The sequence below is a fragment of the Erinaceus europaeus genome, chromosome 11 (genome assembly GCF_950295315.1).
Source record: "Erinaceus europaeus chromosome 11, mEriEur2.1, whole genome shotgun sequence".
Lineage (NCBI taxonomy): Eukaryota > Metazoa > Chordata > Mammalia > Eulipotyphla > Erinaceidae > Erinaceus > Erinaceus europaeus.
In genome coordinates, this window is record NC_080172.1 from 107,309,976 (window position 1) to 107,337,773 (window position 27,798).

A 27,798-nucleotide genomic window follows, 5' to 3' on the forward strand; every position below is an offset into this window, starting at 1 on the left:
CTAGCATCAAGTAAAATTTACCCTAAAAATTGAATTTTCCTTGAGGATCTCATCTATTTTTTCCCTAATTCTGGTAGCCCTGCCCCACTAGGGAGAGAGAGAGAGACAGGCTGGAAATAGGGATCAACCTGTCAATGCCCATGTTCAACGGGGAATCAATTACAGAAGCCAGACCTTCCACCTTCTGCATCCCACAATGACCTTTGGTCCATACTCCCAGAGGGATAAAGAATAAGAAAGCTACCAGGGGCGGGGATGAGATACGGAGTTCTGGCGGTAGGAATTGTGCGAAGTTGTACCCCTCTTATCCTATGGGTTTGTCAGTGTTTCCTTTTTATAAATAAATTCTAAAAAAGAATATATTTTTTAAAATGTATCCATCATGTTTTATTCCCTGAACAAATAATTACCTTTTCTCCAGAAATAGCTTGCCCTGGGGAAAATCCTGGATCTCCTTTGTGACCCTAGATAAAAACAATTGGTGATGTACACATTACATACAGCACAGTAAACTTTCCCAGATGCTATACTCATGATGTGCCATTAAATAAAATCCCTTGAAATGGAGATGGCCAGGAACAATTCATGTTTTTCTCAGTTGTTGCTTGGAAGTATAACCATGGTAAAGTGGAACATTTGTAAGCTTGAAATTACCTAAATTTGCTCTTTCCATAGGTCAGATAGCCCTACTATGAGATAGATGATTTATTAAACAAATAACAATACTACTCTTTCTTAAAGAATTTTCTTAAAGGTCAGTAAGCTCTACTACCATTATTATACTTTTTAAAAAATATATTTCTTTATTCCCTTTTCTTGCCCTTGTTGTTTTTTTACTGTTGTAGTTATTATTGTTGTCCTCATTGTTGGAAGACAGAGAGCAGCAGAGAAAGATAGATACCTGCAGACCTGCTTCACTGCCTGTGTTAGCGACTCCCCTGCAGGTGAGGCGCCAGGGGCTCGAACCAGGCTGGCCCTTGTGCTTTGCGCCACCTGTGCTTAAAGCACTGTGCTAAGGCCTGACTCTCATAATTGTAATTTTAAGTAATCACTGAGAAAATAGCTAAGAGTGATTTTACGCTCTGTAAAGTAATCGTGTAAAAGTAATCTTTATTCCCTGAAGAAAGTCAACTCTGTGATTACATGTCAAATTTTCTTGTTGAAAGCATGAAGTCTATTTTATTGCATTGCTTTGAATAAAATTAGGCTATTCTAAGGTATGAAATCTGGATTTATATTAGTCTTGGCCATTTTCAAGTGTGTATTTGGGTCAAGGAAATAATTTAATTGGTAGAGAGCAGAACTCGTGTGCCTGAGGTTCACGGGTTGATCTTTGGTACCACATGTACCATTGATCTCTCACACCTCTCTCTGTCTCTCTCTCTCTGTCAGTTCTCTCTACTCATATTATATATATGTATATATAAAAAAATAAAACACGTTAAATATCTAGAAAGGCTAGTTTTATAAAACCAAACACTACAAACATTATGTAATGGTTAAAAAGAAAAGCAAAATGATAATTTCTTAAGAACTTTATTGGTAATCTTTTTATTGGTAATTTTTAACCCTTGTCAAAAACTTAATGTCTTCCATAAATAAATTCTGTTAAAGCAAATCATCATAAATTTTGACTATTGTGAATATAACCAGTGGTTATTAGAATATAGCCAATAGATATTAAATTAAATATTAACTGATGACAGATATTTAAGTTTACAAAACTGAATTTCCAATAGGCCTAATTTGTTGCCTACAAGTTGAAGCAGTTTTTTTTAATACCTCATATATTGTATAAAAATATTTTACTGGCAAAAACTAGTAAAGTCATGGGCTCCTTGGAATATATCTAAAACAGACCTACTAGCTATTTCCAAAACAGAGACCCCAAATCTTCACCTGAAATGTTCTTGCTTTAAGGTTCATGATTAGTCAACAATTTGTTCTGCCTGGTATCTTTTTTAAATATTCATTTGTTTATTCCCTTTTGTTACCCTTGCTGTTTTATTGTTGTTGTTATTGATGTTGTCGTTGTTAGACAGGACAGAGAGAAATGGAGAGAGGAGGGGAAGACAGAGAGGAGCAGAGAAAGACAGACACCTGCAGACCTGCTTCACCACTTGTGAAGCGACTCCCCTGCAGGTGGGGAGCCAAGGGATCGAACCGGGATCCTTACGCAGTTCCTTGTGCTTCGCACCAACTATGTTTAACCCGCTGCACTACTGCCCAACTCCCTTGCCTTATATCTTAACTCTTTTGGCTAGCAGGTTCCAGATGATAGCATGATGCCAACTTGACTTCCCTGAGCAGACGACTCCACCATGTGTCCTGGAGCCCCATCTCCCTAGATTCTTGCCCCACTAGGGAAAGAGAGAGACAGGCTAGGAGTATGGATCAACCTGCCAATGCCCATTTTCAATGGAGAAGCAATTAAAGAAGCAAGACCTTCTACCTTCTGCACCCCATAATGATCCTGGATCCATGTTCCCAGAGGGATAAAAAGTAGGGAAGCTATTAAGGGAGAGGATTGGATACGGAGTTCTAGGGGTGGGAATTGTGTGGAATTGTACCTCTTTTATCCTAGGGTCTTGTCAATATATCCATTTTATAAATAAAAAAAGTTAAACCCGCCCAAAATTACTGATAGGTAATAATAGAAGCAGTTAAATCCATCTAGGAAATAAGATATTAAAGAAAGCTCAACATTCAAATTTTCATCTCTCATAGACCATTCTTCAAAAGACACATTCAAAGTGGGGAGACAGCATAAGAGTTCTGCACAGACTTTCCTGCGTGAGGCTCCAAAAGTCCTAAATTCAGTCTCCAGTTCCAGCACAAGCCAGAGTTCATCAGTGTTCTGATCTCTCTCTTCTCTCTTCCTCCCTCCCTTATTAAAGTAAATAAAATATTTTAAAATACATAGCTTTTAATCTTTGCATGATTATTTTTATTTAAAACTCATTTTCTCTGAACAATTATGCATATTTTAACAACTAAAACGACCTTATTTTCATCTCTCCTAACTCTATTCTTCATGTTTTTATCAGTTTGAGCATATGACCGTTTATCTCTAGTTGAGCTACAGAAAAAGGAAAGAGTAGACAAATCATGAGAAAAGTCCCCTCTCTTGTCCTCTGTCTCCTTTCAAATTATGGCAACGAGTCTCTTAACAGTACCATACACCCTGTGGAACATCAGCCCTGTGGAGAAATATGAGCTGGCCCTTTCTAAGTCCTTTAAAGTTTTATTGACTTGTTTTCATTTAATTTAAAATATATTAGTGCTCAACACACAGAAAAAGGTGTTCTTCAAATACAGCTTGAAGGATTATGGCCTCACAAAGGGAAACTTCTAATTGTATTAGAAATAATCAGTCCTCTCTCTTAGTATTGCACACCCAAACTTGAGTTTAAAATAATCTTTTCCACTCGATGCATTGTTTTGAACAAAAAAAGTGTTAATAGTAATATAAGTTAGGAAAATTATATTTGGCCTTCACTCCAACTTATATAATTATGAATTTATCCATTCTTTAGAAGAGGAACATGAAGCTTAGATAGGCAGCTCATGGAATTTGCTCCTATTCATACAAACTAAGAGAGTGAAGGCTGCAATTTAAACTTGTCAGACTCCAAACTTGGGTTTCTAGGACCTAACTTGTTTGTTCATAATTTACTTACAAGTGTACTCATTAATAAGCATAATGATTACTAATGATGCTAAAAATACTAGTGAGGTGATTGGCAATAAATATTCTAACACTAGGGCTGGGGGGGGTTGCATCTGGTTGAATGTGCATATTACAATGCACAAGGATCCAGACCCCAGTCCACACCTGCAGGAGGAAAGCTTTGCAGGTAGTGAGGCTGTGTTGAGGGTGTCTCTCTTTCTCTCTCCCTCCCTAACACCTTTTGCCCTCTCAATTTCTGGCTGTCTCTATCCAATATGTAAAAACAATAAAATTTTTAAAAAGATTCTAAAGTTTACTTAATAAGTACAAAAAACTGTATCTAATAATCACTCATGACATCTGCACACACACACATAGATAAATACATATGCTTATCTGCCTCTTTTCATAGTGACAAATGGTATAAATTCTTCTGTCCACTTTTATGTGCTCCTGCCACTAGCACACTATACTTCTATGATAAAACTCTGTATATGTATATCATACTTACATATATATGCTATCACACACATATATGCTATCAATTTAATAATTCTTGTAAAAAATCAATCAGTTCGTAAACAGTATTCTCACAAGTCTTTTGGCTAGTGAAACTACTATGGAAGCATGGAGCAGGGAAATAAGTGATACTTTTATTTCCTCAATGATTATTTTCACATTAAAATAGCCTTGACTTAAGGTAAATTACTCAAGTCAAAATCTATTGACCTCAAAGTTTCCATGAATGGTCTTCAAATTTTTGACAGTAGTGGTCCAGGAGGTGGAGCAGTGGATAAAACATTAGACTCCCGGGGGGGGGGGGGGGGGTTTCCCAGAAGATGGTGGACTGAGAAGCTGCTAGTGGCTTGAGCTCTGACCACATCTTTTGGAAACGGTAGGATTTTCTGCCTTTAGTAGGCCAGTCAATAAGGGGTCCTAGTGGTGACACCAAGGAGGTGACTATAACTTAATTTGGGTTAAGAAATAGAATAGAAAAAAAGGGAAAATTTTTTTTTTCCTTTTAATTATTAAGTACACCACCTCCCCCTTCCCCCCCCCATAACCAGTCCCTGGGGACCAGCTCCTAACAGGCTCCCCTACTGAGCTTCTGTCTTTACCAAATTCCTATCCCATGAGAGAGTATCATTCATTCTAAGTCTATACCCTAATGAAACCTCTGGCCTTTTTTCTTTCTAAGTAGCCAACCCCCCCACCTCATCCCACATAGCTAATTAAATAATTAAAAATAAATAAATAAATAAATAATCTTTCCTTTCACCGCTCTTTTATGACTGTTCTTTTTCTTATCTTTTTCTTTTTTCTCTCTCTCTTTCTTTTTTTTCTTTTTCTCATTCTTGTCATCCTTTCTTCCTTAATACTACAGCTTCCAAAGCCACAGGCCCCAGCTCCCACACCACCAAACAGTGTGCTTTTTTGAATTCACTGATACACATTTGGGAATTATTTTGGGGAAGAATTCTCAGTGTGGACTCTTACTGTGAGTGTCTCTGCTCAACTTCCCTTCCTCCTTTAGCCACCCCTAGAATATACAGTGGATAGTAGATTTGCATAACTGTCTGTTTCAGCTATACTTGTCTAGTCCTGAGGTTTTTTTTTTCTCATTCTTAACAATCAGCTGCCTCTGATCACGATGTTTGAGGTAATCTGGAACAGGGTTTTTTTTTTTTACCCTGCTCTATTTTATTATTAATATTATATAAAGGCACATATCTTCCCCCTCTTTAGGTTGATCAGAATTAACTCTTAGGATATCTTTCATTGCTAGGGTAGTGGGCATCTTATCTATTGTGGGAGGAACTTGTCTCCTTACTCCTACCTCCTCTACAGACTCTCCCCTCCCTCCTCCTCCTAGCTAATTAAAAAAATTAAATTAAATTAAATTAAAAATAAAGTAATCAAAAAAACCCTTTCCTTTCACTGCTCTTTAATTACAGCTCTTTTTCTTATCTTTTCCCTTTTCTCTCACTTGTCTCTTTTTTCTTTTTCTTTTTTTTTTCTTTTTTTTATCTTGTCATACACTTCTTCCTTCTTCTTTGCCTTTCTGAATTTGTGAATTATTTTGGGGAATAAATCTGACTCAGAGTGGACTCTTTATGTGTGTGTCTCTGCTCTAGTTCCCTTTCCCCTCTTATTACCCCTAGAATATACAGTGGATAGTATATTTGCATAACTGTCTATTCTTGCTATCCCTTCTTTCTTTTCTCTTTCTTCTTTACCGGGATTTGGTTACTGTTTTTTTCACAGACTAGAGAAATTGTTTGGCTAACTGGTAGTGATTAAACTGCTTCAATACTTGCTTCAGTTGCTACTATAATTCCTGAGGTTGGTGAGTGCAATTGTCATAAAGGTATTTAGTACAGTGTTGCTTGTGCTCAAAACACAACAACTGAGGAACAACAGAGCATTAAAAAAAACACATAAATCAAAAAAATGGGTAGATCAAAAACAAATAAAACTGCTACTCCAATAAATGAAGACAATAGCCCAGAAGAAACTACAAATCAGCCAGAAGTAACCATAGATAAGAAAAGTATGCAAGCAATAATAAACTTATTAATCACAGAAATGAAAACAACATTGGAGGAAAGGAATGGCAATATTAGGGAAACAACAGTTGAGATCCCCAAGGAAAATACTGATTATCTTCAGGCAATTAGAGAACTGAAAGCTGAAATAGCTGTAATGAAGAAAGAAGCTGAGGCAAGGGAAAGCAGACTAACAGAAGCAGAAAACAGAATTAGTCAGACAGAGGATGAGTTAGAGAAAATGAAGAAAGAGGTGAAAGAGCTTAAAAAGAGATTGAGAGACACTGAAAACTACAACAGAGACATATGGGATGATCACAAAAGAAGTAACATTCGCATAATTGGCCTGCCAGAGGAAGAAAGAGAGGAAGGGGAAGCAAACATTCTAGAGGAAATAATAGAAGAAAACTTCCCAGACCTGAATAACAGAAAGGACATCAAGATTCAAGAGGCCCAGAGAGTACCAAACAGAATCAACCCAGACCTGAAGACACCAAGACACATCATAGTCACAATGAGAAGTAAGGATAAAGAAAGGATCCTAACGGCTGCAAGAGAGAAACAAAAAGTCACATACAAGGGAAAACCCATATTATCTGCAGACTTCTCCACTCAAACTCTAAAAGCCAGAAGAGAATGGCAAGATATCTATCGAGCCCTGAATGAAAAAAGGTTTCAACCAAGGATAATATATCCTGCTAGACTTTCATTCAAACTAGATGGAGGGATCAAAACCTTCTTAGACAAACAACTGTTAAAGGAGGCAACCATCACCAAACTGGCCCTGAAAGAGGTTCTAAAAGACCTCTTATAAACAAGAACATCGCTACAAAACTGGCAATATATCAGAGCAAACAAAAAAAAATTTTTTTTTGAACAATGGCACTACAATACATTAAATAATATCAATAAATGTCAATGGCTTAAACTCACCCATCAAAAGGCACAGAGTTGGGGGATGGATCAAAAAACATAATACAACCATATGCTGCTTGCAAGAATCCCATCTGTCACAACAAGATAAACACAGACTTAAAGTGAAAGGATGTAAAACTATCATACAGGCCAAGGGACCACAAAAAAGGGCAGGAACAGCCATTCTCATCTCAGACATGATAGATTTTAAATTAAATAAAGTAATAAAAGATAGGCAAGGACATTACATAATGATTAGAGGATCAATCAGCCAAGAAGACTTAGCAGTCATTAATATCTATGCACCCAATGAGGGACCATCTAAATACATTAAGCACCTACTGAAAGAATTTCAAAAATACATCAATAGTAATACAATAATAGTGAGAGAATTCAATACCCCACTCTCACACTTAAACAGATCAGCAAAGCAGAGAATCAACAAAGATACAAGAGAATTGAATGAAGAGACTGACAGACGTCTATAGACCTCATGGACATTTTCTGCGTCCTTCACCCCATAAAACTGGAATACACCTTCTTTTCAAATCCACATAACACATATTCAAGGATAGACCACATGTTAGGCCACAAAGACAGCATCAATAAATTCAAGAACATTGAAATCATCCCAAGTATCTTCTTAGACCACAGTGGAGTAAAACTAACATTTAACAACAAACAGAAAATTATTAAAAGTCACAGAATTTGGAAACTAAACAACATACTCCTTAAGAACCACTGGGTCAGAGATTCACTCAAGCAGGAAATTCAAATGTTCCTGGAAACTAATGAAAATGAAGACACAACCTATCAACATATTTGGGACACAGCTAAAGCAGTACTGAGAGGGAAACTTATAGCCATACAATCACATATTAAACACCAAGAAGAAGCTCAAATGAACGACCTTACTGCACACCTCAAGGACTTAGAGGAAGAGGAACAAAGGAACCCTAAAGCATCCAGAAGGACAGAAATCACTAAAGTTAGAGCAGAAATAAACAACATCGAAAGTAAAAGAACCATACAAAAGATCAATGAAGCCAAATGTTGGTTCTTTGAAAGATTAAACAAAATTGACAAAACTCTAGCCAGACTCACCAAACAAAAAAGAGAGAAGACTCAAATTAATAGAATTGTAAACGATGGAGGAGATATCACAACTGACACCACAGAAATCCAGAGAATCCTGTAAAACTTCTATAAAGAATTATATGCCACCAAGCTAGAGAATCTGGAAGAAATGGAACAATTCCTAGAAGCATATGCCCTTCCAAAACTGAACCAAGAAGGACTACAAAATCTAAATGCACCAATCACAGACAAAGAAATTGAAACTGTTATTAAGAACCTCCACAACAACAAAAGTCCTAGACCAGATGGCTTCACAAATAAATTCTACAAAACTTTCAGGAAATAGTTAGTACCCATACTTCTGAAGCTTTTCCATAAGATTGAAGAAACAGGAATACTCCCTTCCACCTTCTATGAAGCCAACATCACCCTGATACCAAAAGCTGATAGGGACAGAACAAAAAAGGAAAACTACAGACCAATATCTCTGATGAACATAGATGCCAAAATATTAAACAAGATCTTGGCCAACCGGATACAGCAACATATCAAAAAGATTGTTCATCACGACCAAGTGGGATTCATCCCAGGAATGCAAGGCTGGTTCAACATCTGTAAGTCAATCAATGTCATTCACCACATCAATAAAAGCAAAGCCAAAAATCACATGGTTATCTCAATAGATGCAGAGAAAGCCTTTGACAAAATCCAACACCCATTCATGCTCAAAACTCTACAAAAAATGGGAATAGATGGGAAATTCCTCAAGATAGTGGAGTCTACATATAGCATACCTACAGCCAACATCATACTCAATGGACAGAAGCTGAAAGCATTCCCCCTCAGATTGGGGACTAGACAGGGCTGTCACTGTTATTCTTCAACATAGTATTGGAAGTTCTTGCCATAGCAATCAGGCAGGAGAAAGGAATAAAGGGAATACAGATTGGAAGAGAAGAAGTCAAGCTCTCACTATTTGCAGATGATATGATAGTATATATAGAAAAACCTAAAAAATGCAGCAGAAAACTACTGGAAGTTATTAGACAATATAGCCAGGTATCAGGCTACAAAATCAATGTACAAAAATCAGTGGCATTTCTTTATGCAAACACTAAATCTGAAGAAGAAGACATACAGAAATCACTCCCATTTACTGTTTCAGCAAAATCAATCAAATACCTAGGAATAAAGTTGACCTAAGAAGTGAAAGACTTATATACTGAAAACTATGAGTCGCTACTCAAGGAAATAGAAACTGATACCAAGAAATAGAAAGATATCCCATGCTCATGGATTGGAAGAATAAATATCATCAAAGTGAATATTCTCCCCAGAGACATATACAAATTTAAAGCAATACCCATCAAAGTTCCACAAAGCTTCTTTAAGAGAATAGAACAAACACTACAATCACTTATCTGGAACATGAAAACACCTAGAATTGCCAAAACCATCTTAAGGAAAAGAAACAGAAATGGAAGCATCACACTCCCAGACCTTAAACTATATTATAAAGCCACCATCATCAAAACAGCATGGTACTGGAACAAAAATAGGCACACAGACCAGTGGAACAGAATTGAATGCCCAGAAATAAATCCCCACACCTATGTACATCTAATCTTTGATAAGGGGCCCAAAGGATTAAATGGAAAAAGGAGGCTCTCTTCAATAAATGGTGCTGGGAAAACTGGATTGTAACATGAAGAAGAATGAAATTGAACCACTTTATCTCACCAGAAACAAAAATCAACTCCAAATGGATCAAAGACCTAGATGTCAGACCAGAAACAATCAAATACTTAGAGGAAAACATTGATAAAACAGTTTACCACCTACACTTCAAAGACATCTTTGATGAATCAAACCCCATTGCAAGGAAGCCTAAAGCAGAAACAAACCAATGGGACTACATCAAATTGAAAAGCCTCTGCACATCCAAAGAAACTAATAAACAAACAAAGAGACACCTCACAGAATGGGAGAAGATCTTCGCATGCCATACATCAGACAAGAAACTAATTACCAAAATATATAAAGAGCTCAGCAAACTTAGCAACAAAAAAGCAAATGACCCCATCTAAAAATGGGCAGAGGATATGAACAAAACATTCACTACAGAGGAGATCCAAAAGGCTAACAAACATTTGAAAAACTTCTCTAGGTCACTGATTGTTAGAGAAATGCAAATTAAGACAACACTAAGATACCACCTCATTCCTGTAAGAATGGCATACATCAAAAAAGACAGCAGCAACAAATGCTGGAGAGGTTGTGGGGACAGAGGAACCCTTTTACATTGCTGGTGGGAGTGTAAATTGGTACAGCCTCTGTGGAGAGCAGTCTGGAAAACTCTCAGAAGGCTAGACATGGACCTTCCATATGATCCAGTAATTCCTCTCCTGGGGTTATATCCCAAGGACTCCATAACACCCAACCAAAAAGAGGTGTGTACTCCTATGTTCATAGCAGCACAATTCATAATACCTAAATCCTGGAAGCAACCCAGGTGCCCAACAACAGATGAGTGGCTGAGAAAGCTGTGGTATATGTACACAATGGAATACTATGCAGCCATCAAGAAAAATGAACCCACCTTCTCTGACCCATCTTGGACAGAGCTAGAAGGAATTATGTTAAGTGAGCTAAGTCAGAAAGATAAAGATGAGTATGGGATGATCCCACTCATCAACAGAAGTTGAGTAAGAAGATCTGAAAGGGAAACTAAAAGCAGGACCTGACCAAATTGTAAGTAGGGCATCAAAGTAAAAACCCTGTGGTGACAGGTAGACATGCAGCTTCCTGGGACAGTGGGGGGTGGGAGTGGGTGGGAGGGATGGGTCACAGTATTTTGGTGGTGGGAATGGTGTTTATGTACACTCCTAGTGAAATGTAGTCATATAAATCACTAGTTAATTAATACGAGAGGGGGAAAATTAATTGTATGTCTCGAAGTTTTTCAAAACACATACTGAATCTTTTCAATATATAGGCTGTGTAATTGATATGCAGACTCTCTCAAAAGCCTAGACCAAGTAGATCAGAAGCAACCAATAGCACAGCTATATACAAGATACTGGGTACTGTACAGCAAACCCTAACAAAAGGACTTTTCAAAGTTAACCCAATTACCAAATAATGTCATGATAACATTAACTATCAATTGTTTTTTTGAACCCTAAGACGGCAGAACCTCACATGTCCACTATAGAGCCTCTACTTCCCCCAGTCCTAGAACCCTTGGATAGGGCCCACTTTCCCGTATACCTCTCCCAATCCATATAAAATAATATTGCATCTGCCGATCACAACCTAACCAACACAACGATTGCCACCTCAACATGCTTCACTTCAGACTGTGTCCAGAGACTTCACGTGTGGAATGACAACCCTTCAGCTTCATTACTCGGGTAAGACCTTTCCTTTTATAGTACACTCTAATTCCATCTCAGGTGGTTCACTTTCTAACAAAGTCCCCAAACCTAGATATACACCAGTCTCTGTGAGAGAAAGCATATGTTCACACGTATGTGTAAACTACTACAAAATATATACCTGAAAGCAGAAGTACACTAGAGTTTGCAGTGAGTACCCCCCTAACACTTCCTCTCCACTATTCCAAGCTTTGGGTCCATGATTGCTCAACAATTTGTTTGGCTTTGTATGTTAACTCTCTTTTCAGCCACCAGGTTCCAGATGTCATCAGGATGCCGGCCAGGCTTCCCTGGACTGAAGACCCCACCAATGTGTCCTGGAGCTCTGCTTCCCCAGAGACCCACTCTACTAGGGTAAGAGAGAGGCAGACTGGGAGTATGGACTGACCAGTCAATGCTCATGTTCAGCGGGGAAGCAATTACAGAAGCCAGACCTTCTACCTTCTGCAACCCACAATGACCCTGGGTCCATGCTCCCAGAGGGCTAGAGAATGGGAAAGCTATCAGTGGAGGGGGTGGGATATGGAGATTGGGTGGTGGGCATTGTGTGGAATTGTACCCCTCCTACCCTATGGTTTTGTTAATTAATCCTTTCTTAAATAAAAATAAAAACTAAAAATAAAAAAATGTACTATGAAAAAAAAATAGACTCCCAGGCATGAGGTCCCAAGTTCTATCCCTGGCAGCACATGTACCAGAGTGATGTCTGGTTCTTTCTGTATCTTCTGTCTTTCTCATTAATAAATAAATAAAATCTAGGAAAATAAGTTTTAAAATAATTTTTGACAATAAAGACAGGAGTATTAAAACTGACCTGTACTTGACTTTGCAACTCAGTAAACCGAGTAGCCTATGGGTCTTCAGAGCAAGCCAGTTTTCTATCAAGCTGAAAAAAAAAGTCTAGTGGGTCATGGCTGGGCAGTGGTGCAGCCATTTAAGCACACTTAGTATTAAGCACACATAGTACTAAGCACAAGGACCCAGTCTGAGCTTCCCCTCCCCACCTGCAGTTAAGATGCTTCACAAGTAGTGAAGTAGGTCTGTGGGTGTCTGTCTTTCTCTCTCCCTCACAATTTTCCCTTCCCCTCTCAGTTCCTCTCTGTGCTATCAAGTGAAATGATGGAAAAATTTAAAAAAGAAAGAAAGAAAGGAAAACTGGCTGTTGGCACTGAGCACCAGGAACTGGAGAAAAAAATAAAGTCTATGAAAGGATCACATTCTGATGTTGAAAAAGATCCTCAGTGCAAGGTTTGCTCTAAAAGTGAAGGATTTCCCTCCAGAGGCTGTGTATGGAGAGGTGAGCCAGCCACCCAGTCAAAAGCACACACCGCCTTGTGCAAAGACCAAAATTCAAGCTTCTTGTGCCCACCAGCACGAGGGAACCTTCAGGAGTGGGTGGAGCAGTGCTGTAGGCGTCTCTCCTTCTATCTATCTTTCTTTCTTTTTTTTTTTCAAAACTTGGTTATTTTTTTAAATTTGTTTCATATTTATTTATTGACTAGAGACAGTCAGAAATCGAGAGGGAAGGTGGTGATACAGAGACAGAGAGACAGCTGCAATACTGACTAACCACTTAGAAAGCTTTTCCCTGGAAGGTAAGGACTGGGGGACTCGAACCTGGGTCCTTGCACATTTCAACATGTACTCTCAACCAGGTGTGCCACCACCTGGCCCCTCTGCTTCTGCCTTCTTCTGTCTTTCTAACTGTCTCTCACTTTCTATCAAAAAGAAAGAAAATTATATATATGTCACAGTGAATGGTGGAGTAGTGCAAGCACTGAGTCCCAGTGATAACACTGGTGGCAAAAAAAAAAAAAGTTAAGGCCCTCTTTTACTAATTTCAGGAAAATCAAAGGATAGCAATGAAGAATCACTCACCTTTGCACCTGGTAATCCAGGTAATCCAGGATTTCCATGTGGTCCTGGTAGGCCCTACACATAGCAAAACGTACACAAAAATAAAGTCAGATTGCCTTTACATCTAGATACATATAACCACATCTAGCTGACATTCAAATAAGTATTACATGTTGACTTCATCAAACTAAATATCAATTTTTTTTTTTTTTTTTTTTACCAAATTCTCTATCTTAGTGAAATCTTGAATATGTAAGTACTGGTAAAGAGAGATACAGTGATTGCAGCTAAAACTATCCTTTCAGGGCCAGATGGTGGTGTGTCTGGTTTAATGCACACATACACAGTGTGCAATGGCCTGGGTTCAAGCCCCTGGTCCCCACCTGCAGGGGGAAAGCTTCACGAGTGGTGAGCAGAGCTGCAGGTATCTTGCTGTCTCTTTTCTTCTCAACATCATCCTCCCCTCTCAATTTCTCTGCCTCTATGCAATAATAAGTGAATAAAATAGAATTAAAAAATTAAAAACTATCCTTTCCATCTTCTGTCTCAGCCTACTGCCTTGAGGTGTTTACTTCCTTTTCCATTGTCTCCACTCACTGCGTATCATTTAGTTCAATTGCTCAAAGGTGTGCAAAGAAATCTAAAAATAATGGAGTAAGGTTTTTAGGCTTCCATCTAGAGCAACACATGAGAGCACTATGAGCATGAGCTTGGAGCTCCATGGATGGTGGAGTAGAGTTCAGGTGTCTTTCTGCGTCTTTCTCTAAGAAGCATAGAATGAAAATTGTAGCACAGGGTGGTAGTTCCATAGTATGGCCCTGGGTTTGTCCCCAGAATTGTATTTAGAGAGAAAAAAATTCTAGGAAAATTTGAGTTGCAAATTTTAAGTTAAGGAATTGATTTAGTAGAGATCATATTAGAAATCAAATATATTAATTTACCCTTGATAAAAATAATTCTGTTTCTTCTTTGAGGGGAGAAAGTTTGGACACATAGCTGGAGAACTATCTCACCAGTAGAGCACAGGTCTTGAGAACGTGAGGCTCCAATTTCTATCCATGAGACAAGTATTGAGTGCGTTCTTCTTCTCTTTCTCTCTGCCTGTCTTTCTTTGTCATGAAAATCAATGCACCTTTTTGAAGAAGTTGGACAATACCATTTTCAAAGAATGGAAACTAAGAAATGAAAATGCTGTTTTATAAGAAGAGATAGTTAGCACTCAAAAAGTTATGTTAATGGCTAACAGTCTTAATAGAGGAAGAGGGAAAGACATGGTCCAAAGATAGATGTGGTTGTTCAGAAAAACAGGAACCTGGGTCTCTAGACAAAGACATGGGAGAATGGAAATGATGTGAAGGCTGGAAGTAAGTGAGAAAGGTTGAGAAGAAAATGAGACAAAATAATAGCCCATCAAGCAACAACATAGAAGAAATAATAAACAATAATTAGAGCACAGTGAACTTTTGTGATATGTTTCATTATGGATAAGAGTTTGATGTGAATATGGACAGTTTAAGGTATCAACTTACAAGAGTTTCCAATACATTGTTTGTATGATAGATAGAAATTAGAAGAGGAAGTGAATTGTATCACTGCTATTTTATAACTTTTTGTTTAACAGAATCACAATTCTCTCTGTAGCTCATTAAAATTTCATTTAGCAAAACTTCACATTTGGTGGAGGTTGAAAGGCATCATCTCAACAATAGGGAGATCTAATGTAGCAATAAATCTTTTGTTGGAACTGAGCAAAGTGAGAAAATAGTGCCACTTCTTAATGCAGCTTCTTCCTGGCCCCCCCCCATCTGGACAATTATTTTACTAGTTAATAACTGCAGTATTTTCCACTCTGTGATCCAAGAATGCACTACTTTAAGGCAGCCTACTTCTCTTTTCCCAAAGTAAATGAACCTCACCTAGGACTATACACTACAGATGAGATCACTTCCTAACAAAGAGTATTGTTACAAGTAGCATAGAACATTTAAAAAAAATTTTTATCATCTTTATTAGACAGCCAGAAATTGAGAGGAGAGGGGGAGATAGAGAGAGAGAGAGAGACAGAGACACCTGCAGCCCTGCTTCAACACTTGGAAAGCTTGCTCCCCTGCAGGAGGGGGCCACAGACTCGAACCCAGGTCCTTATGCATGGTAACATGTGCACTTAACCAGGTGTGCCACCACCTGGCCCCCAAGTAGCATAGAACATTAATCTACAAACTTGATAATCTTAGGCATGTTCACAGAGATGGTTTTGACCAGGTGTTCACACTCAAAGCAACTAGCTGAAAGGAACAAGTTGTACATGTTCCAAAGCATTTCTTAAATTGGCAAAGAAGATCTAAGTTTGAAGATTCAGGAAGGTTTCCAAAGGAAGTACATACTGTATTGCAAAGCAAATGCCAAATAGGAAATTACTATTTGTGACAGGAAGTGAGAAACAAAGTTTATCTACTCACCCGTGGACCTCTCTTTCCAGGAGGACCTGGGATACCTGCTGGACCAGGTGGACCCTTGAAAAGTGAATACTGAGATATTAGGCATAATAATAAACATCAATTTTCCTGAAAGTCTTAAAAAGATTTTTACTTTAAGGCAATTCTTTTTCAGTCTCCACTTCCCATCTGCTGATTATTTGAAAGTCATAAATCTCTCCATCCTAATCAGCAGGGGTGAGAGTTGGAACACAAGTATCTTCTTTCATCTGGCCAGAAAAGGCAGCAAGACATCTTCGCCTTATTGTTATACATACTGTATATAGTTTTTACAGAAACCATAACGAGTAGTCTTGTAATTTTTACTTAAATTTACTTTTACTACTGAAGGAAAAATTCAATTAGGGATTAAAGATCAACAACTAAAGGTTTTACAAACAACTTTTAAGAGAACTAGCCTTTGAAACACTAAATTACTGAACATTTTTATGCTATTTTCAAGAAATTAAACCAAGGATCTGTGCAATGTATTACACTGTTTTAATGAAATGCTTCTATTATTCCAGTAATACGTCTGCTTTATATCAAATCCAGAATATGAGGTGGTCAGTAGCAATGTTGAAAGGTTCATAAAACAAAGTATGAGAGCAAAAACTAGCCAATGTTTAAAGTGTTAGGACTTCTTTACATGTAATCTGTTAAATATACAAAATGTACTTTCCTTTTACATTAAATGACTTAACATCATCTTTCTATTATTTAAACTCTCCAGTGTGAAAGATAAAAGTTGATTTGGGACACAGTAAAATACACATTCATTCATTTATCTGCTCATTCCTTTTTTTTCTGAGAACTGTGTAAATATGGAATTGTTTTTGTTGTTTATATAGTAAAAAGACATTCAGTTGTACAAATATGCATGATCACAGTAAAATTACCATAATTTTTGGAATGGGACATATTGAAGTTAAAAAATAGTCACCCCCCCCCCCTTCCTCTCCTGGGTCAACTAGGAATACCAAAGGAGACTACCTGGGACCGCAACAGGAAAGGCCTGGAACGACTTCAGGAACCCACCAAATACACATCTGTTTCGCCAACAAGGGAACTGCTGAAGGGAGGAGAGGACTCCTCTGAGACTCGTCAAATGCAACTGTGAGTCTCCATTACTACTGCCCTCAGAATCTGGAGCAATGGCAGGGAGGCCCTGTGCTGATACCAGGGGACAGAGAACTAACTAACAAGGAAACTCAGGAGAAGATCTATACCTCTGTGGCCTATTGGTGGGGCTGTAAAAGTCTTTTTGCATAACCACTGGATTATATCTTCCCCACCCTGCTTTATCTCTTAGTCAAGAGTCAGTGATTAAGCTAAAAAGCCTACTTATAGTTTAAAAGCTCTCAGGCTCATATAGCATAAAGGGAAGATAAAGAACAAAAGAGGCTTTTAAACCACTGAGCTCAAACTCAAGGATTAAAATAATATTGAAACAACAGTCAATTTCCACAATTGTGAAACCTTTAATTACCTTAATTAGGCACAAGTCAATCCAGGCAAGAGTCATCAGTAATTTGAAAAGTACTGAGAGAGGGACCTCATAATATAATATATAAAATGGTTAAACCAACAAGAAGAATTATTGGAGAAATGAACCACAATAAGAGTCCAGCTAAACCCCCCCCAAAGGGTGAATCACAAATTGATGAGGTCAACATCCAAACACTAGTTAAGAAAATAATCACAGGAGTAAACAGTTTGAAAGAATTGCCATTTAAACAGTAATTATCTCAAGGTTATTAGAGAGCTGAAAACTGAAAGAGCTAAGCTAAGAACACAAATAGCTGACCAAGCTAAAACAGTATCAGAACAGGCTAACAAAATAGATTAACTCCAGAAAACAGTAGAGGGGAGAGAGAATAGAATAAATAAGGCTGAAGACAGAATTAGCAAGATTGAGGACTAATTAGAGACACCTAAAAAAGAAGTAAGAGATCTCAAAAAGAGATTAAGAGATACTGAAAACAACAACAGAGACCTATGGGATGACTTCAAAAGAAATAATATATGTATTATTGCCTTACCAGAGGAAGAAAGAGAGGGAGGGGAAGAAAGCATTCTTCAGGACATAATTGATGAGAACTTCCTTAGGCTAGATAACATCAAAGACATAAAGATTCAAGAATCCCAGAGGGTCCCAAACAGAATTAACCCAGACTTAAAGACACCGAAACACATCATATTGAGAATGGAAAGGAATAAGGATAAAGAAAGGATCCTGAAGGCTGCAAGAGAAAAACAAATAGTCACCTACAGAGGAAAACCCATAAGATTAGCAGCAGACTTCTCTGCACAAACACTACAGGCCAGAAGAGAATGGCAAGATATCTATCGAATGCTCAGTGAGAAAGTCTTTCAACCAAGAATACTGTATCCTGCTAGACTTTCATTCAGACTAGATGGAGGCATAAAAACCTTCTCAGACAAGCAACAGTTGAAAGAATCAACTATCACGAAGCCTGCCCTGAAAGAAATTCTGAAAGGTCTCCTATAAACAGTCAGACCACCATAAATATGTCATATATCAGAATACTCTAAAACTCTACAAGAATGGCATTAAAATATCTTCAATCTTTGATATCAATAAATGTCAATAGCCACCTGAATTAACCTATTAAAAGGCACAGAGTAGGAAGATGGATCAGAAAACACAACCCAACAATATGCTGTCTACAGGAAACCCACCAAACTCAACAAAACAAACACAGACTCAAAGTGAAAGGATGGAAAACTATCATACAAGCCAGTGACCCACAAAAAAGGGCAGGAACAGCCATTCGCATATCTTTATATGCGAATATCATAGTCTTTAAAATAAATAAAATTTAAAAAGATAGGGATGGACACTACTTAATGCTCAGTGGATCAGTAAATCAAGAGAAATTAACAATTATTAACAACTATGCACCCAATGAGAAGGCAGATAAGTACGTCAAACATCTACTGAAAGAGCTACAACAATATATTAACAGCAACACAGTCATAGTAAGGGACTTCAACACCTCACTCTCTAAACTGGACAGATCATCCAGGCAGAAAATCAATAAAGACATGAGGGATCTGAATGAGGAAATAGATAAACAAGAATAACTGGACATTTTCAGAGTCATTCATTCCAAGAAACTGGAATACACATTCTACTCAAGTCCACATGGGTCAACCTCAAGGATAGTCCATATGATAGGCCACAAAGAGAGTGTCAGCAAATTCAAGAGCATTGAAATCATCCCAAGCATCTTCTCAGACCACAGTGGAATTCAACTAACACTTAACAATCAACAAAAGATTAGTAATAGTCCCAAAGTGTGGAAGCTCAACAGTACACTACTTAACAACTATTGGGACAAAGAGCAAGTAAAGGAGAAATCAAAATGTTCAATGAAAATGAAAACACAAGCTATCAAAATATTTGGGACACAGCTAAGGCAGTACTGAGAGGAAAGTTCACAGCCATACAAGCACACGTTAGGAAACAAGAAAAAGCACAAATAAACAGCCTGATTGCACATCTTAAAACCTAGAAGAACAAAGAAACCCTAAAACAACCATAGGAACAGAAATCATTAAAGTTAGGGCAGAAATCAATAACATTGAAAATAATAAAACCATACACAAGATCAAAGAAAATAAATGTTGGTTCTTCGAAAGGGTGAACAAAATCAACAAACCTTTAGCCAGACTCACAAAACAAAAAAGGGAGAAGACCCAAATAAATAGGATCATAAATGAAAGAGGAGATATCACAACAGACACCATAGAAATTCAACATATCATGCGAGGCTTCTATGAACAAATATGTGCCACCAAGCTAGAAACGGACAAGTTCCTAGATACCTATGAACTTCCAAAACTAAGTAAAGAGGAACTAGATAACATGAACAGGCCCATGACAGCTAATGAAATTGAAACAGTTATCAAAACCTTCCCCAAAATAAAAGTCCTGGACCAGATGGTTTTACAAATGAATTCTACAAAACCTTCAAAGAAGAACAAATACCTCTACTTTTAAAAGTCTTCCAGAAGATTGAAGACCCTGGAATACTCCCTTCCAACATCTATGAAGCCAACATCACTTTGATACCAAAAGCAGACAGGGAAACAACCAAAAAAGAAAACTACAGACTGATATCGCTGATGACCATAGATGCTAAAATATTGAACAAAATTCTAGCCAACCGGATACAACAGTATATTAAAAAGATTGTTCATCATGAACAAGTGGGGTTTATCCCAGGGATGCAATTTTTTTTAATATATGTAAATCAATCAACGTGATCCACCACATCAACAAAAGCAAGACCGAAAACCACATGGTCATATTAATAGATGCAGAGAAAGACTTTGACAAAATACAACATGCCTTTATGATCAAAATACTACAAAAAATGGGAATAGATGGAAAATTCCTCAAGAGAGTGGACTCTATATATAGCAAACCTACAGCCAACATCACACTCAATGGTGAAAACTGGAAGCATTTCCCTTCAGATTAGGTACTAGACAGGGCTGCCCACTATCATCATTAATATTCAACATAATGTTGGAAGTTCTTGCCATAACAATTAGACAGGAACAAGGAAGTAAAGGAATTGGAATAGATTGGAATAGAAGAAGTCAAACTCTCCCTATTTGCAGATGACATGATAGTATACATAGAAAAACGTACGAAATCTAGCAAGAAGCATTTAGAATTCATCAGGCAATACAGTAAGGTGTCAAGCTACAAAGTTAACATTCAAAAGTCAGTGGCATTCCTCTATGCAAACACTGTGTTATAAGAGGATGAAATATAGAAGTCAATTCCTTTTATAGCAACAAAAACAATAAAATATCTAGGAATAAACCTAACCAAAGAATTGAAAGACTTGTATACTGAAAATTACAAAATTGAAGGAAATTTCCTATTCAAGGAAACTGAAGAAGACACAAAGAAGTGGAGAGATACTCCATGTTCATGGGTTGGAATAATTAACATCATCAAAATGAATATACTACCTGGAGCCATCTACAGATTTAATGCTATCCCCATTAAGATGCCAACCACTTTTTTTTTTTTTTTACGAGACTAGAACAAATGCTACAGATGTTTATCTGGAACCAGAAATGGCCTAGAATTTCCAAAACAATTCTGAGAAGAAAGAACAGAACTGGAAGCATCACACTCCCAGATCTCAAGTTATATTAAAGAGCCATTGTCATAAAAACTGCTTGGTACTGGAACATGAATAGAAACACTGACCAGTGGAATAGAATTGAGAGCCCAAAAGTAAGCCCCCACACCTATGGACATCTAATCTTTGACAAAGGTACCCAGACTATTAAATGGGGAAAGCAGAGATTTTTGAACAAATGGTGTTGGAAAAAATGGGTTGAAACATGCAGAATAATGAAACACTCTATTTCACCTATGGCCATCTAATCTTTGATAAATGGGTATTAAATGGAGGAAGTATTAAATGGAGGAAGGAGGCTCTCTTCAATAAATGGTGCTGAGAAAACTGGGTTTAAACATGCAGAAGAATGAAACTGAACCACTATATTTCACCAAATACAAAAGTAAATTCCAAGTTGATCAAGGACTTGGATGTTAGACCAGAAACTATCAGATACATAGAGGAAAAAATTGGCAGAACTATTCTGCATAAATTTTAAGGACATCTTCAATGAAATGAATCCAATCACAAAGAAGACTAAGGCAAGCATAAACCTATGGGACTACATTAAATTAAAAAGCTTCTGCCACCTCAACATGCTTCACCTCAGACTGTATCCAGAGACTTCACGTGTGGAATGACAACCCTTCAGCCTCATTACTCGGGTGAGACCTTTCCTTTTATAGTACACTCTAATTTCATCTCAGGTAGTTCACTTTCTAACAAAGTCCCATAACCTAGATATACACCAGTTTCTGTGAGAGAGAGCTTATGTTCACACGTATCCATAAACTACTGCAAAATATATACCTGAAAGCAGAAGTACACTAGAGTTTGCAGTGAGTACCTCCCTAACACTTCCTCTCCACTATTCCAAGCTTGGGATCCATGATTGCTCAACAAATTGTTTGGCTTCATATGTTAACTCTCTTTTCAATCACCAGGTTCCAGATGCCACCAGGATGCTGGCTAGGCTTCCCTGGATTGAAGACCCCACCAATGTGTCCTGGAGCTCAGCTTCCCCAGAGACACACCTTACTAGGGAAAGAGAGAGGCAGACTGGGGGTATGGACCGACCAGTCAATGCCCATGTTCAGCGGGGAAGCAATTACAGAAGCCAGACCTTCTACCTTCTGCAACCCTCAGCGACCCTGGGTCCATGCTCCCAGAGGGCTAGAGAATGGGAAAGCTACCATGGAGGGGGTGGGTTATGGGGATTGGGTGGTGGGAATTGTGTGGAGTTGTACCCCTCCTACCTTATGTTTTTGTTCACTAATCCTTTCTTAAATAAAAAATTTTAAAAAATAAATTAAAAAGCTTCTGCACAGCAAAAGAAACCACTACCCAAATCAAGAGACCCCTCACAGAATGGGAGAAGATCTTTACATGCCATACATCAGATAAGAGATGAATAACCAGTATATATAAAGAGCTTACCAAACTCAACAACAAGAAAACCAATAACACCATCCAAAAATGGGGAGAGGACATGGACAGAATATTCACCACAGAAGAGATCCAAAAGGCCAAGAAACACATGCAAAAATGCTCCAAGTCTTTGATTGTCAGAGAAATTCAAATAAAGGCAACAATGAGACACCACTTCACTCCTGTGAGAACGCCATACGTCAGAAAAGGTAACAGCAGCAAATGCTGGAGAGGTTGTGGGGTCAAAGGAACCCTCCTGTCTGCTGGTGGGAGTGTCAATTGGTCCAACCTCTGTGGAGAACAGTCTGGAGAACTCTCAGAAGGCTAGAAAGGGACCTACCCTATGATCCTGCAATTCCTCTCCTGGGAATATATCCTAAGGAACTCAACACACCCATCCAAAAAGATCTGTGTACACATATGTTCTTAGCAGCACGATTTGTAATAGGCAAAACCTGGAAGCAACCCAGGTGTCCAACAACAGATGAGTGGCTGAGCAAGTTGTGGTATATATACACAACGGAATACTACTCAGCTATAAAAAATAGTGACTTCATTGTTTTCAGCCGATCTTGGGTGGACCTTGAAAAATTCATGTTAAGTGAAATAAGTCAGAAACAGAAAGATGAATATGGGATGATCTCACTGTCAGGCAGAAGTTGAAAAACAAGATCAGAAGAGAAAACACAAGTAGAACCTGAACTAGAATTGGCATATTGGACCAAAATAAAAGACTCTGGGGTGGATGGTGGGGGATAGAATACAGGTCCAAGAAGGATGACAGAGGACCTAGTGGGGGTTTTATTGTTATATGGAAAACTGGGAAATGTTACGCATGTACAAACTATTGTATTTACTCTTGAATGTAAAACATTAGTTTCCCAATAAAGAAATTAAAAAACAAATAGTCAACCCCTCCTTAACAAGTAGCAAGGTCAAGAGAATCTCATTTCAGATTGCATTTTCCTTTTCTCATTCTAGATATTGACTACTATTTGAAATTTTCAGGGGCTGAGCTGTGTTACATCCAGTTAAGTGCAAATAGTGCTATGCACATGGAACCAGATTCAAGCCTTTGCTTCCCACCCTCAAGGGAAAATGCTTCACAAGCAGTGCAGCAGGTCTGCAGGTGTCTTATCTTTCTCTCCGTCTTACTAACTCTCCACCCCCTCTCAAAGTCTCTCTGAAATATTGAATAAAATGGTGGGGGGGGATGGCTGCCAGAAGCTGTGGATTTGTACTAGAGCCCCAGTGATAACCTTCAAGGCAAAATAAAGAAATTCTTTATTGATATTATTCATCTTTTAAAGTTTTCTAATGTTATTTATATTATTTTCCTTTAAATATATTTTCCTTAACCTCTAATTTAATGTAAAAATACCTGTCATGAATCTCTTATAATTGAGATAAATCTTATTATTGTTCAAAAAAGTAAGGTAGTCTTATTCAAATTTGAATAGCTATCATTATATCACTAGCTTCCATCAAACACTGACTTTCATTTATTGTTATTATTTTTTTATTGCCACTAGAGTTACTGTTGGGGCTGGGTGGTACCTACAGTGGGAATCCACCTTTCCCAGTGGCCATTTTTCCTTTTTTTTTTCCTTCCTCCTTATGCCCCCTCTTTATTCTCTCTTCCCCACAACCCTTTCATTCTTTTTCTTTTCCTTCTTTCTTTCCTTCCTCCCTCCCTCCATCCCTCCCTCCCTCCCTTCCTTCCTTCCTTCCTTTCCTTTCCTTTCCTTTCCTTTCCCTTCCTTCCTTCCTTCCTTCCTTCCTTCCTTCCTTCCTTCCTTCCTTCTTTCCTCCCTCCCTTCCTTCCTTCCTTTCTTTCTTCTTTTTTCCTTTTGTCTCTTCTCTTTTTCTCTTTCTTTATATTTTATTTGATGAGACAGAGAGAGATTGAGAGGGGAGCAAGAGATAGGGAGAGAGAAGGGTACTTGAAGAACACGCTTTGCCATGGAAATCTTCCTTGCCATACTAATGTGTGCACTCAACAGGTGTACCACCTCCTGATCCCTCACTTATCATCATCATCATTATATTTGTGATCTCCAGGTCTTCACCTCCTCAGGTCGACTTTTTTTAGTTAGAAAGAGACAGAGGGGGAGTCGGGCTGTAGTACAGCGGGCTAAGCGCAGGTGGCGCAAAGCACAAAGACCGGCATAAGGATCCCGGTTCGAACCCCGGCTCCCCACCTGCAGGGGAGTCGCTTCACAGGCGGTGAAGCAGGTCTGCAGGTGTCTATCTTTCTCTCCTCCTCTCTGTCTTCCCCTCCCTCTCTCCATTTCTCTCTGTCCTATCCAACAACAACAACAACAATAATAACTACAACAATAAAACAACAAGGGCAACAAAAGGGAAAAAATTAATAAAATAAAAATTAAAAAAAAAATTAAAAAAAAAAAAAGAAAGAGACAGAGGAACAGAGGAAAAATCACTATAACAACAAAGCTTTCCCAGTGCAGTGGAGACTGGTCTCAAACTAGATTTGTGGTGGGAAATTCTTTTCAACTTCATTATGATTCTGATATACTAATTATATTATCATTAGTTGTTTACTTGAAGTTAACCTTCATAGAATAAGAACTAAACATGAAAAGCAAAGTGAACAACTAAAACATAATATATAGCTTGATTTTTAGTTTGCCATACTACTTTGTGATGGAAGAAAACACTATCCTATTCACATTAAAAGGCAGTTAATATTACAGTTAATATTCAATATAGAGGAGTATGATATATTTTATGTCATCATTGAAATAGTTGAGTTGTTCAACCAAATTAAGTGTCTAACAAAACCAATAACCACTAGATAAAAATTAATTCTAACTTGCTCTTGCAATTTTGCATTTCCAAATCTATGGCAAAAGATTAATAGTAGGCATTGTCTTGGAACAAGAAAAGTCTACAGCATGAATTTTGAGAGGAAAATTATTTTCTATAAAGCAAGATACATGCTAGAAAATTGACTTTCAATTTCGGGTTATTAGTTATTAAGAGAAAGTATAATTCAATTGAAAGAGCAATCATCCAATCAACATTCAAATCATGCCTCAATAATTTACTAGCTGAGTGGCCTTGAGCAAGTCAGTCACTTTTTCTGTGTCATAACTCCTCATTTTTAAAAATTGTTGATAAGAAAAATGTACCTTTTCGGGTTATTGTGAGCATTAAAGACACTATATGCAAGATATCTGTCACTATGTCTGATTATCATAATTAATCATAATGAACCTTTAAGGGTATGCATGGGTATGCATTATACAGATGTCCAATGTAAATTATATTATTAGTAGTATTTGGGTAGCATCTATATTGAAGAAAATGTCTTCAGTACACTATTTTCTAAAAGTAATGCTTGGTCAACTAATCTTGGAAGCCATGAACCGAAAATTGTTTTAAAAGTCATTCACTTATTCAATCATTCACTAAATATTGATAAGAACCAAGTCCTCCAGGACTTAATAGGAAGACATATACTAACAGGTAAGCATATAAGTATAAATCAGTCAGCAAACAACTGAGAGAGAAAGTGAGAAAGGTATTAAGGGAATAAACCCACCTAATGTGGTGGTCTCTGAGAGACGGTCTCTCTGGGAAAGTTATTGTCAGACCTAAAAGATAGATGAAGAGAAGAAATGAAGAGAGTATGAAATTCCAAAAGGTAGGAATAAAATGAATGAGTACATAAATAAAAACACAATAGACTTTTGTTGACGAATTGATAGAAAGCTAAGAGAGAGAATACAGGAACTGAAAGCATCAGCTTGCAGAGATGAATAAGGGCCACATCACACAGCATTGGAGGCGGAGTTCCTGAACCTGGGACTTTGAAGCCTCAGGCAGGAGAGTCTGTTTGCATAACCATTATGCTATCTACCCTCTGCCCTGTAAAGACTTTTTTAATTTACCCTAAGTGCATTGTTCTTCTGTTGCTGAAAGGTTTAACTCAGTGTATCACAGTATCTGCTCTACTTTCTAAAAGGACTGGGGAAATTAAAAAGAAATCACTAAAGAATTTATGGTAAAATGTCAAAATGAAAACATTTTTAAACTACCTTCCCACAAGACCCACTGAAAATAGCACAGAAAGAAGGGGAAAAAAGTCTCCTATGAAACATTTTGTCACAAACCGCAAAATATGAAGACTATCTCCTAAAACACTAAAAGAAACTTGGAGAAGGGGAAGATGTTGAGAGGTGATCAAAAATACAAACAAGATCTCCTCAGACCTCAAATTTTGGATGAGCAACAACAAAAAAATCTACATATCCTTGATTACAGTGATGAGATTTGGTGGGATGGAAAAGCTACAGACAGTCTAAGTCCTATCTCAGTAAATATTCAATTCCCAAACACCCAAGAGTAAGGAAGAGCCTATCATTTGCACGATACACAACCATTTTCCTTACATAATAGAAGAGAAGATGTCTGATGGGGAGTGGTGGTAAAAGTAGAGAGCCCAAATCATCATTTACCTTACAGAAAGTCTGTAATATACAGGACTTCAACAAACATACATTGCTGGGAAATTGTGCAGATGCAGTCACATCTGCCATGTTGTCCCCTCAGGCTACTGCTAGTTCCCGCGAGAGTTGGGACATTCTCGGAGTGCCTGTTCCACCATGTTGTGCCCTCAGGGCATTGTCTATTTCCCCACAATATTTGGAGTGCTTTGGTTACTCTTCCCCCCACCCATTCTCACGAGAGTTATTATCCTATCCTGGAGTGCTATGGTTACTATTCCCCCTTCCCATTCTCGCGAAAGCTACTCCTATAAAAGCCCTTCTCCTTCTGCACCTCGCTCTCTTGCCAGCGCTTCACTTTGGTGTTTAGACACAGGAAAGGTTACTGCGTTAGGCGGCCATTTTCGCTACCTCCACGTGGCCCAACCTGTTTCTCTCGCACCCAACTCTGAGGTGCCAGCGCAAATAAAGATTTGTGTTCCGTCTTCGCCGGATCCCCTCTCTCTCTTCTCTGCGGGGCAGAACAACAATACATGAAACCAAGAAGAGCTATGTTTTTAAGAATATAATACAATGAATATGGTAAGATGGCATTTAAGGCAACAACTTAAGTTTGATGCTGCATACATTCCACCTTTCTCTTTTGAACAATTCTAAAACCTGTGAAGTGACTCCCCTGCAGGTGGGGAGCCAGGGCTCAAATAAGGATCCTTAAGCCAGTCCCTGAGCTTCATATCACCTACACTTAACC

The 27,798-nt window shown here is 38.0% G+C and overlaps 1 protein-coding gene across 2 annotated transcripts in view; it reads right to left on the reverse strand.

Annotated features, from left to right (window-relative positions):
• The window catches only part of COL24A1 (collagen type XXIV alpha 1 chain), a 353,825-nt gene that overhangs the window by 301,889 nt on the left and 24,138 nt on the right, over positions 1-27,798 (reverse strand). For both annotated transcript variants that reach the window (XM_016191238.2, XM_060202277.1), the window contains 3 exons: positions 15,962-16,015; positions 13,524-13,577; positions 411-464 (listed from right to left, as the gene is read on the reverse strand). In XM_016191238.2, the coding sequence (XP_016046724.2) occupies positions 411-464; positions 13,524-13,577; positions 15,962-16,015 (162 nt within the window). The remainder of the gene's footprint in view (positions 1-410; positions 465-13,523; positions 13,578-15,961; positions 16,016-27,798) is intronic.